Source organism: Astatotilapia calliptera, chromosome 20 (assembly GCF_964374335.1).
Source record: "Astatotilapia calliptera chromosome 20, fAstCal68.1, whole genome shotgun sequence".
Taxonomy (NCBI): Eukaryota; Metazoa; Chordata; class Actinopteri; order Cichliformes; family Cichlidae; genus Astatotilapia; species Astatotilapia calliptera.
The window spans coordinates 13648659-13660575 of NC_137441.1; the positions used below are offsets into that span (position 1 = coordinate 13648659).

At 47.2% G+C, this 11917-nt stretch overlaps 1 protein-coding gene across 1 annotated transcript; it reads left to right on the forward strand.

Annotated features, from left to right (window-relative positions):
* The first annotated feature begins 5473 nt into the window (after positions 1–5473).
* On the forward strand, positions 5474–11790 carry LOC145419290 (cytosolic sulfotransferase 2-like). Its single transcript, XM_080295112.1, has 6 exons — positions 5474–9214; positions 10104–10242; positions 10478–10606; positions 10960–11060; positions 11145–11244; positions 11753–11790. Exons 1-6 carry the CDS (start codon positions 9212–9214, stop codon positions 11788–11790), a joined length of 510 nt encoding a protein of 169 aa, XP_080151238.1. The 5' UTR covers positions 5474–9211.
* Positions 11791–11917: the final 127 nt, after the last annotated feature.

The window sequence follows — 11917 nt, forward strand, 5'->3', positions numbered from 1 at the left end:
CTGAAACCAAGTAAGGCAATTCAATTCAACTGCGGAGGATTATTGGTTGTCTGCTGGATCCCTCTGATCGTGATCTCCTCTTGTTCCAGTGCCCCGGCCCCTACCTAGTCCTGTTTCTACCTCCCCGCTGTCCCCGCTGTCCAGCCGTCTCCTAGAGGTGTCTAGGTCGCCCTCATTTTCACAGACTAATCCTACGCGCCACTAGTGTGGTGGCGTCGCTTTGTGTTTCACATTTGTTTTCCTGTGGGCGGAAATAAATCATTTGTTTTCTGTCACCTCGCTTCCGGGTTGGTTTCTGCGCCTGTGTCCATCCCTGTTCCCTCGTGCCGTTGAGCCGTGACAGTATACTCAGGCCAGTTATATGGACACAGCGGACCCAGCCCGCGTAGCGATCAGTAAGCAGGGGGCTATTATCGGTAGCCACGAACAGACGCTGCAGTACCTACTGGCTCAAGTGCACACACTCACAGACGAGCAGGCTAAAATGCAATCCGACATTCAGTCCCTTCAACCCTCGGCGGAGTCGGAACCCGCCGCCGGTAGCTCAGCGCTGCCCGCCCCGACCGCGCCGTTGCCTCAGCCCGCGGCGGATCCCGAGCCCCAGCGGGGTCACCTGTTTCGCGACGCGGCCTCCCCGGAGCCGGAGCCGTATGCTGGTGACCCAGGGGCCTGTAGCGGTTTTCTGTTACAGTGCGAGCTGGCGTTCGGACGTTCGCCCCGCTCTTTCGTTTCGGACACGGTTCGAGTTTCTTATATAATCGGGAAACTGCGCGACCGAGCCCTGAAGTGGGCCGAGGCTTACCTGAGCACACACCCGTTGCCGTCCTGTAGCTACGATGCTTTTCTCGGCGAATTCAAAAGGACTTTTGCCCACCCCGTCTCGGTGGGCAGTGCGGTTCGCCGGCTGTTAAATCTCCGCCAGGGCCGCCGTAGCATCGCGGACTACTTGATCGACTTCCGCACCGCCGCAGCGGCAGTCGGCTGGCCCGATAAAGCCCTTCAGGGAGTCTACTCGCAGTCGCTTAACGAGGACATGAAGGATCAGCTAGCGTCCCGTGACGAACCGGTTACCTTCGAGGAGTTAGCCACGCTCTCGCTTCGCATTGACAACAGACTGCGGGAGCGAGAGCGGGAGAGGAACTCCAGCACCCGTCGGCCAGTGCGGCGTGCGTCACCTGTTTACATTCCCCCGTCGCCACTTCCGGTTCAGCCATCAGCCCCAGTCGCTGGGGAGAGGGCTGACCCGGAACCGGAACCCATGCAGCTCGGGCGATCCCGGTTGTCTCCGCAAGAGAGAGAGAGACGTCGCCGCGCTCGTTCGTGTTTTTACTGCGGTTCCGCGGAGCATTTCATTGCCGCCTGTCCGGAGAAGGGAAAAGGGGACGCCCGCCGGTAAGTCCGGGGATACGGGTGGGCGGTACCTATAGTGATTCTAAGCCCCGCTTCCTGTTGCCGGTTACGCTCTTGCTCGGCTCCGCAACCCACACGTCCCGGGCGTTAATCGATTCGGGCGCTGAGCAGAGTCTCATTGATATGAAACTAGCCAAGCAACTGAATATTCCCCTGTTCGAGTTGGAGTCTAGCCTCCCAGTTAAAGCACTGGATAACCAAGTTTTCTCCCACATCACTCACCGTACCGCTCCTGTTACTGTAGTCGCCTCAGGCAACCATAGGGAAAGGCTCCCCTTCCTGACGTTCCATTCCTCTAGCATCCCCATCGTCCTTGGTTTCACCTGGCTAAAGCTACATAACCCACATCTGGATTGGGCTGGGCAAAATGTAATAAGTTGGAGCCCGTTTTGCCATGCCAATTGTCTCGTCTCAGCCCCGCCGTCAGCCGTTGCCGAGCCCGCACGTGACGCGAGTGCTGCCGTGGACCTTTCTGTCGTACCGTCAGTGTACCACGATTTGAGGGAGGTGTTTAACAAGGACAAAGCCCAAGCACTGCCCCCGCACAGGCCATATGACTGTTCCATTACGTTGTTACCGGGCTCCCCCCTACCCACGAGCCGCCTTTACAATCTGTCTCATCCTGAGAAGGCAGCCATGGAAAAGTACATAAAGGACTCCCTGGCGGCCGGCATCATCAGACCCTCCTCTTCGCCTGTCGGGGCCGGATTCTTCTTTGTCGGTAAGAAGGACGGCTCGCTCCGTCCCTGTATTGATTACAGGAGGCTTAATGACATAACAGTAAAAAACAAATACCCATTGCCGCTGATCAGTTCCGCCTTTGAGCCGCTTCACGGTGCCACCATTTTTACCAAGTTAGACCTCAGGAATGCATATCACCTCGTCAGAATCAGGGAGGGCGACGAGTGGAAAACCGCTTTTAACACTCACTTGGGGCACTTCGAATATTTAGTGATGCCCTTCGGTCTCACAAACGCCCCGGCGGTCTTTCAAAACCTGGTGAACGACGTCCTGCGAGATTTCCTGGACCGCTTCGTCTTCGTTTATCTCGACGATATTCTGATTTTTTCCAAAGATGTGGTGGAACATCGGGCGCACGTCAGAGCCGTGCTGCAGCGGTTGCGGGAAAACAAATTATACGTAAAGGCGGAGAAGTGCGTGTTCCACTCACCTTCCGTCTCCTTCCTGGGCTACGTCCTCGCGGGGGGGCAGGTGAAGACTGACCCGGCTAAGGTTACGGCGGTCGTGCAGTGGCCCGTACCTGCGTCCCGGCGGCATCTGCAGCGCTTCTTGGGCTTCGCAAACTTCTACCGGCGCTTCGTCAGGAACTACAGCCAGGTAGCAGCGCCGCTGACCCGGCTGACGTCACCGAAGCTCCCTTTTATTTGGAGCCAGGAGGCCGGAGCAGCGTTTACCAAGTTAAAGGCACTGTTTACCTCGGCGCCGGTTTTGGTTCACCCCGACCCCGGGAGACAGTTTATTCTCGAGGTGGATGCATCTGACATCGGGGTGGGGGCGGTGTTATCCCAGCGCTCCGGCACGGCGTCCAAGCTCCATCCGTGTGCCTTTTTCTCCCGTCGTTTATCACCTGCTGAGCGGAATTACGACGTGGGGGATAGGGAACTGTTGGCTGTGAAGCTGGCCTTGGAGGAGTGGCGGCACTATCTCGAGGGGGCGGAGCACCCATTCATAGTGTGGACAGATCACAAGAACTTGACGTACATTCGTGCAGCCAAGAGACTGAACTCACGTCAGGCACGCTGGTCCATGTTTTTCAGTCGCTTTGACTTTTCAATCTCTTACCGCCCAGGGTCCCGCAACGTGAAACCGGATGCCCTTTCCCGGCAGTTTGACACCGCGGGGGAGTCGTCCGCCGTGCCCACCATCCTCCCTGCGAGCGTCAAGGTTGGTTCCCTCACGTGGGAGGTGGAGGAGGACATCCGTCGGGCACTGGAGACCGAGCCGGACCCCGGCACAGGGCCCCCTGACCGCCGCTTTGTCCCTAAGGCGGCCCGCTCCAAAGTGATCGACTGGGTCCACAAGGGGAGATTCTCCTGCCATCCAGGAGGCGCACGGACGAGTGCCCTTATTAAAAGGTATTTCTGGTGGGGGTCTATTGATAAAGATGTCAAGGAGTATGTGGCCGCCTGCTGTGTTTGTGCTAGGGGCAAATCTAACACGCAACGCCCGGCTGGGTTGCTGCAGCCTCTCTCTATTCCACGGCGCCCCTGGTCGCATATTTCTTTGGATTTCGTTACTGGTCTACCTGTTTCTTCTGGCAAGACCGCGATCCTCACTGTGGTCGACAGGTTTTCCAAAGCAGCTCACTTTGTCGCCCTCGAGAGACTCCCCACATCCACTGAAACCGCTAATCTGCTAGTCGACCATGTGTTTAGGCTGCACGGGATACCCTCGGAGGTCGTCTCAGACAGGGGACCGCAATTTACATCGCAGGTCTGGAGGGCGTTCTGTACATCCCTGGGAGCGAAGCCATGTTTGAGCTCTGGACACCACCCTCAGACTAATGGTCAGACTGAACGCCTCAACCAGGAATTGGAGGCCACTCTCCGCTGCGTCGCTGCCTCCAACCCGGCTTCCTGGTCATCGTTATTGCCGTGGGCGGAGTACGCACACAACTCCCTCACCTCGTCAGCGACGGGTCTCTCGCCTTTTGAGGCCTCTCTCGGCTACCAGCCACCCCTTTTTCCGGAGCGCGAGACCGACCTTGAGGTCCCCTCCGTCCAGCACCATCTGCAACGCTGCCGACGGGTGTGGTCGCGCACCCGCCGGGCCTTGGGCCTGTCCGTCGCCCGCCAGCGCCGCTACGCGGATCGCCGCCGCAAGGCGGCACCTGCCTACGCCCAGGGACAGAAGGTGTGGCTATCCGCCAGAGACATTCCCCTCAGGACGGACTCCCGCAAGTTGGCCCCACGCTTCATCGGTCCTTTTGAGGTGGAGCGGGTGGTTGGCCGCTCCGCGGTCAGGCTAAAGTTGCCCTCCTCGTTACGGGTCCACCCGACCTTCCACGTCTCCCAAGTCAAGCCGGTTGTTGTGAGTCCGTTGTGCCCGCCTCCTGCTGCCCCGCCGCCCGCCCGGCTCATCGGTGGGCATCCTGCCTTCACGGTCCGCCGCATCCTGGATGTACGCCGCCGGGGAAGGGGCAGGCAGTTCCTGGTCGACTGGGAGGGGTACGGGCCGGAGGAGAGATCCTGGGTTCCCCGGTCCCGGATTCTCGACCCCGCCTTGCTTTCGGCATTCTACAGAGGCCGGTCGCCGAGAGGCGACCCTTGAGGGGGGGGTGGTGTCATGGTCTGGTTGGGCACCTGCAGGTCTCAGACAGCGGCTCCTCCTCCTTTAGGCGGAGTCCGGTTGCCCCTCCCTGGCTGACCACCTGTGAGCAATCGTGCCAGCGGTATATCAGACCTGCGCTCTCAACCACTCATCGCCTGAGTATCTCCTATTCCCATGTTAGTTCAGTGGAGCATCCTAAAACCTTGTCTTAACGCCGTGTGATGACTGACCTGTCTTTTCTTGTCCTCAGCGATAGCACCCGGAGTGGAGATCTTGTTCCCCTCGCTCCCGTCCTCCTGGACCTGGGCCGCCAGCTGCTCACACAACGTGGCCTGCCGACCCACTGCTCACCTGCCTGCCTCCCCACGCCTCGACCGCTTCCGGGTTTTCCGCTCCACCTGTCCCCTCCATCTGAAACCAAGTAAGGCAATTCAATTCAACTGCGGAGGATTATTGGTTGTCTGCTGGATCCCTCTGATCGTGATCTCCTCTTGTTCCAGTGCCCCGGCCCCTACCTAGTCCTGTTTCTACCTCCCCGCTGTCCCCGCTGTCCAGCCGTCTCCTAGAGGTGTCTAGGTCGCCCTCATTTTCACAGACTAATCCTACGCGCCACTAGTGTGGTGGCGTCGCTTTGTGTTTCACATTTGTTTTCCTGTGGGCGGAAATAAATCATTTGTTTTCTGTCACCTCGCTTCCGGGTTGGTTTCTGCGCCTGTGTCCATCCCTGTTCCCTCGTGCCGTTGAGCCGTGACACTGTCCCCTTGGCAGAAAAACAGCCCCATAGCATAATGTTTCCACCCCCATGCTTCACAGTAGGTATGGTGTTCTTAGGATGCAACTCAGTATTCTTCTTCCTCCAAACACGACGAGTTGAGTTTATACCAAAAAGTTCTACTTTGGTTTCATCTGACCACATGACATTCTCCCAATCCTCTGCTGTATCATCCATGTGCTCTCTGGCAAACTTCAGACGGGCCTGGACATGCACTGGCTTCAGCAGCGGAACACGTCTGGCACTGCAGGATTTGATTCCCTGCCGTTGTAGTGTGTTACTGATGGTGACCTTTGTTACTTTGGTCCCAGCTCTCTGCAGGTCATTCACCAGGTCCCCCCGTGTGGTTCTGGGATCTTTGCTCACCGTTCTCATGATCATTTTGACCCCACGGGTTATTCATAGACTTGACAAAGGCATTTGACACTATAGATCATGATATATTAATAAGAAAACTGGAACGTTATGGTGTCAGAGGGGTAGTTTTAAATTGGGTCCGGAGTTATTTAAGTGACAGAAAGCAGTTTGTGAAAATAAATGGTGGTTGCTCCTTATGTATGGACATTGCTTGTGGTGTACCCCAAGGGTCAGTTTTGGGTCCAAAATTCTTCAACTTGTACATTAACGACATCTGTAAAGTGTCCAAAGTATTAAAAATGGTTCTCTTTGCTGATGATACAAACATTTTTTTGCTCTGGTGATGATCTGCAGAATTTATTGGAGGATATGACTAATGAAATAAGTAAAGTGAAGTTCTGGCTTGATAAAAACAAATTATCATTACATTTGAATAAATCTAAACTGATGTTATTTGGAAATAGTAGTTTAAATACAAATGCAAAGATTCAAATAAATGGTGTTGATATTGAAAGAGTCAGTGAAAATAAATTTCTGGGGGTAATAATAGATGAAAAACTTAACTGGAGAGCTCACGTAAGATATATTCATTCCAAAGTATCACGAAGCATTGCAGTACTAAACAAGGCAAAACAGGTATTCGACAGAACATCACTTCATATTCTCTACTGTTCACTGGTTTCACCATACTTAAGCTATTGTGCAGAGGTCTGGGGCAATAACTATAAAACCACATTACATTCACTTTTTACTCTTCAAAAGAAAGCAATTCGAATCATCCACAATGCAGGTTATAGGGAACATACAAACTCACTATTTTTGCAGTCTGAAATATTGAAAATTGACGACATAGTGAAATTCCAAACAGCACAAATTCTATTCAAAGCAAAAAATAAAGAACTGCCAGGTAATATTGTTTTTTTTGAAAGAAGGAAGTTATAATTTAAGGGGTTTTTGTAACTTCAAAACAATGAAGGTACGTACTACAAGAAAAGGCTTTTGTGTTTCTGTTCAAGGAGTGAAACTATGGAACAAACTGAATATGGAATTAAAGCAATGTCCAAACATAAAACTGTTCAAAAAGAGTTATAAAAATATGATCTTCTCGATCTATAAAGAAAAGGAAAATATTTAAATTAAGTGAATGTCTCTATTTAAAAACAAACAAACAAAAAATTCATGATGTGATATTATAGTATATAGTATATCAGAAATCTGTTCACTATTTTTATTACAAATTATATCAGTAAGGAAGCTGACTAAATATTCACTGATAATTTATGGGACAGGGGTGGGATTAAATAAGTGTATACTTCTTCCTACTCCCTTTCAACATGTAAATTAATCAGAATGTTTTTTTTGTATGTAATTTGTATAGTATATTTTTTTTCTCTCTTATTTCTTTTCTAAATGTACTTATATATTGTTCACATGTTGAAATAAATTACCAATCAATCAATCAATCAATCAATCTTGCGTGGAGCCCCAGATCGAGGGAGATTATCAGTGGTCTTGTATGTCTTCCATTTTCTGATGATTGCTCCCACAGTTGATTTTTTCACACCAAGCTGCTTGCCTATTGTAGATTCACTCTTCCCAGTCTGGTGCAGGTCTACAATACTTTTCCTGGTGTCCTTCCAAAGCTCTTTGGTCTTGGCCATGGCGGAGTTTGGAGTCTGACTGTTTGAGGCTGTGGACAGGTGTCTTTTATACAGATGATGAGTTCAAACAGGTGCCATTCATACAGGTAACGAGTGGGGGACAGAAAAGCTTCTTACAGAAGACGTTACAGGTCTGTGAGAGCCAGAGATTTTCCATGTTTGAGGTGACCAAATACTTATTTTCCACCCTGATTTACGAATAAATTCTTTACAAATCCTACCATGTGGATTCATGGATTTTTTTTTCACATTCTGTCTCTCACAGTTGAAGTGTACCTCTGGTGCAAATTACTGACCTCTGTCATCATTTTAAGTGGGGGAACTTGCACAATCGGTGGCTGACTAAATACTTTTTTGCCCCACTGTATCAGCTTAACCTCCCAGGACCTGGCATCCACATTTGTGGACATCACATTTCGGGTTGTGGAGACCAAACTACTAAATTTTGCTCTACAAAGGGCCTGATATCTACTAATGAGGACATTATACTGCCACTGTTCTATTGAAATTTAAAATGAATGTCCTCTTATGAGGATCCCATTTTTCTCAAAAACAAAAATCAGGTAAAAAAAAAAAAAAAATCAGCTAATCCTTTGTTTTTACATTCATCAGGTCCCAATCAGCCCAAATAGCAAAGAGAAATTAAAAATGCATGCCATGAAAGAGTTTGGGTCTTAGGAGGTTAAGAAAAAGGAGGATGAAGGAACATGTGTCATTTTTACTGAACATATTTAACTAACTGATTGTTAATGGTTAGTTTGTCTGACTTTATGCTACTGGGTTTGAAATTAAGAGACCCAGCTGGGCATGACGGTGGGAAGAAGCTGGAGTACCAGGAGCGAATCCACACAGGAACCAGAGTTCATTCTGTGTAATTTCCCAGCTTAAAAAACATTTATCCTCAACTTAAAAACTACACTACCTGAATAAACTAAACTTTGTTTATTTCTCAAATGAATATGTTCCAGTACTTAATAATTTGGCCACACATAAAGTGTAATGTGGGAATGTTGCCTATATAGAATCATAGGTCTGGTATAAATCAAGAAAGAGAATCAGAAAACTTTTTACATTCACACAGTTATGGCAAGCAGCTCTCAGCTGTGTAGAGATAGTAGGCTGCTGTTGTATGTTGGATTTCATTTTTATTAAACACAGCCGTTTTAATTCTGTTAAAAGACTTGTGTTTTTATTCTTCTGTCATCGATGTGCAGGTTATTGCAGTGTTTACTCTTTTGTACAGCAAAACAATCAATCCAGCCTGCACCCTGTTCATTATTGATTTATTTATTTTGGTCGAGTTGAATGAACCTAGCTTATCTGACTTCATAGCACTGGATCAGTATAAATGCACACATTTCAGAAAATGGTGCGGTGTGTTCCAGTGAATAACAATGGTCTTTTGTTTGGAAGACAAAAAATGCTTACACGTGACTTTGAACAATATTCAACAGAATACACATGCCATGCTGTCTGATGTATATGTTTTAAATGTGCTGCATTTTTGCTTTTTCATTTGACATGTTAATGAACAGTAATAAAAATGTTATTTTTCTAACTTCTAACCTTATCCTTCTAAAGTTTGGTCCAAATATACTGAGCAAATACTGAACTCCTTCACTTTAGGTCTGAGTCATTGCTGAAATTAACGATTAAACCGTCGAGTCACGTGCCCTCTTCACAATTTCAGGATTACGTTAGTTGGTAGGAGTGATCCTAGATGGTAAGCAAGCTTTGTAATCATGTGTTACCAACATTAAATCTCTGCCTTTACTTTACAAAAATATTTTGTTTGCATTAAAATGTCCTTGTTTTAAATACTTAAACACTAAAATGTAACGAATGAAATAAATGTGTCTTATTCATTGTGGTTAGAGAACTCAGCTGGAGGGGAAATGTTGTAATTCTGGTGTTTCCTGATTCTACCAATGCTGGACTGCATCTTGTTTTTTATCATGTACTGTCAGCTGACTGTTTTTGCACTTACTTGAATGAACCTCTTTGTGACTAACATGACCGATATTCACAGAGCAATGTTAATATTATTCAGAGTTTTATTAAGCTAGTACAACAAACAAAAAAACATGGTGAGCAACACAAAGCTCAGGCAGAATCCAGACAGACAAGGTCCAAACTGCAATCAGAAAGTGAATACTAAAAACATAAATGCTCTCATAAAAAAGAAAACACTACAGTTGCAAAGGTTAAACTGGCAAAGGTGATGATGGTAAGTTAGAGGTATAATTTCAGTAGGACTTATTAGTGGTGCAGGAACAAATCGTCTTCACTAAACCTGGAAACAACAACCAAACAAACAGCAGAGACAGCAACTCCAGAATGTTGAATTAATAGATTAATGCAGACCTTCATCAGATCTCTTATTAAAAGAAGAAACCAAATCAAGCACCTGGATTCTTCCATGACTTTAAATCACAGATGAGCTGCAACAGTGTGTGACCGAAAGAGTCCCGATGAAACTTCTAGTTTCAGCATAGTCATCAACTCTGGTTTTAAAAACCAGAGGTTGCAAAACATAAGTTACTGTGTAAGTAACAGAAGGATGGGGAAAACATGAAAGACAACTTCATTTTAAAAACAAGTAATTCTCACAGATGGAGGAGCTACGTCGGCCAGAACTGTTTGACTTCCATGGAGTCTCCATGACCAACCCTTTCACTGACAACTGGGACAACGTACAGAACTTCAAAGCAAGACCAGATGATATTGTTATCGCTACGTACCCTAAAGCAGGTTTGTTAGTTAGTTACTTACTTACTTAGGTTATAAAATTGTTAGTGCTTTTTAAATAACATTTTCCCATTTTAATGTTAACGTGCAAGTTAATAGGTTTCCGACTTTACAGTGTGCATTGGCTGAAAGACACTATAAGGATGCTATCTGACTGTGTTCATTTGGATTATGGGGCTTATATCATCATGTGCTGATATCACACCAAACAATATGCATTTATCTGTTTCGCACCCAGGAACCACATGGGTCTCTTACATCATAGATCTTCTTTATTTTGGGCACATGGGTCCAGCTCGTCAGACATCCATCCCTCTTCATGACAGAGTGCCCTTTCTGGAGCTCTACGTACCTTTTCTACCTTCAGGTTGAATCTTGTGACCACCTTCAATTAGCCATATTTGTATTAGACCAGATCCAAAAGCTCAATGTCCTAATTTCACTTTGGTACTTATTTGTCATTAGAACTGTTCAGTCAAAAGGAAATTCAAAAAACATTCTGAATCAGGTTACAAATAGTTACAACTACAAATACAGCCTTGTTCAATAGCTTTGTGATGGTTCTGGCAGTTTTATTGGTGTGTAAATCTGTTAAGTTAGTCATAGCACCTCAAAAACACAATGTTTGGGCAATTCATGTTGTTGATCTGTGGTCTATAAAGAAATCTATCTTTGCATATTCTGTTGCAAACGGTTCCTTCTTATCTCTACCTTACTCAGGTACCGATTTGGCAGACAAACTTCCCACCACTCCTCGTCTCATTAAAACTCATCTTCCAGTCCAGTTTGTACCAAAGTCCTTCTGGGAGCAGCGCTGCAGGGTAAAAGCACACATACCTGTAGTCATAGAGACATGGGATTTATGAAACCCACAGAGTATAATTCAGCGTTTCCTCTTTTTGTAGGTGGTCTATGTGGCCCGCAATGCAAAAGACAATGCAGTGTCCTATTTTCACTTTGAACGCATGAACACTTCTACTTCTCACACTTTCTGCTCCCTCCATTGTACTCCGCACCCACAGCTTACCTGTATTATAGTGCTTAGGCTGATTGCAAAGTGAACTAATTATCTAAAAAAGTTTTCACATGTGAAAGTGTGCCAGACAGTTGGCAAATTAGTGTTAATGATAGCCATACATGTGTATACTTTTGCTAGGAGTGTGTTGGAAATTTGGTAATTGAGTGTTGTGCAGTGAATTGTGCCTACAGTTTTGCAAAGTGTGTGTTACAAAATTGCAAACTGAGTGCAAAGCAGTTTTTGTGCTTTTAGTTTTGCAAACTCAGTGAGTGGTTTTGCTATAAGTGGTTTTGCTATATAGTTTTAGAGATTGTGCTACAGGAATCACAGTTAGGGTTTAAGCATTCAGAAAAAACTGTAATAAGACCTACCTTGGCACTTGTGCAGGTGGAGCCAAAGGGAAGACATGCTTCACCATATTTTCTAGTCTTTGGCTTAGAATGAACTTTGCTTGGAAACATATTCAGCGATGCTTCATCTCCTGCTTTGCGTTAGTGTGGGAGCCCCGTCAAAAATCTTTCATGCTATGCTAGCAGTGTCCAAACAATCTTTTTTTTTCCCTTTTCATACCATGCCCAGGGGGCGGGCCCCACACCTTGGGAAGCTCTACTTTGAGGTATTGGACACCGATGGTAAACTGCCATCAGACCCTAAATCAGA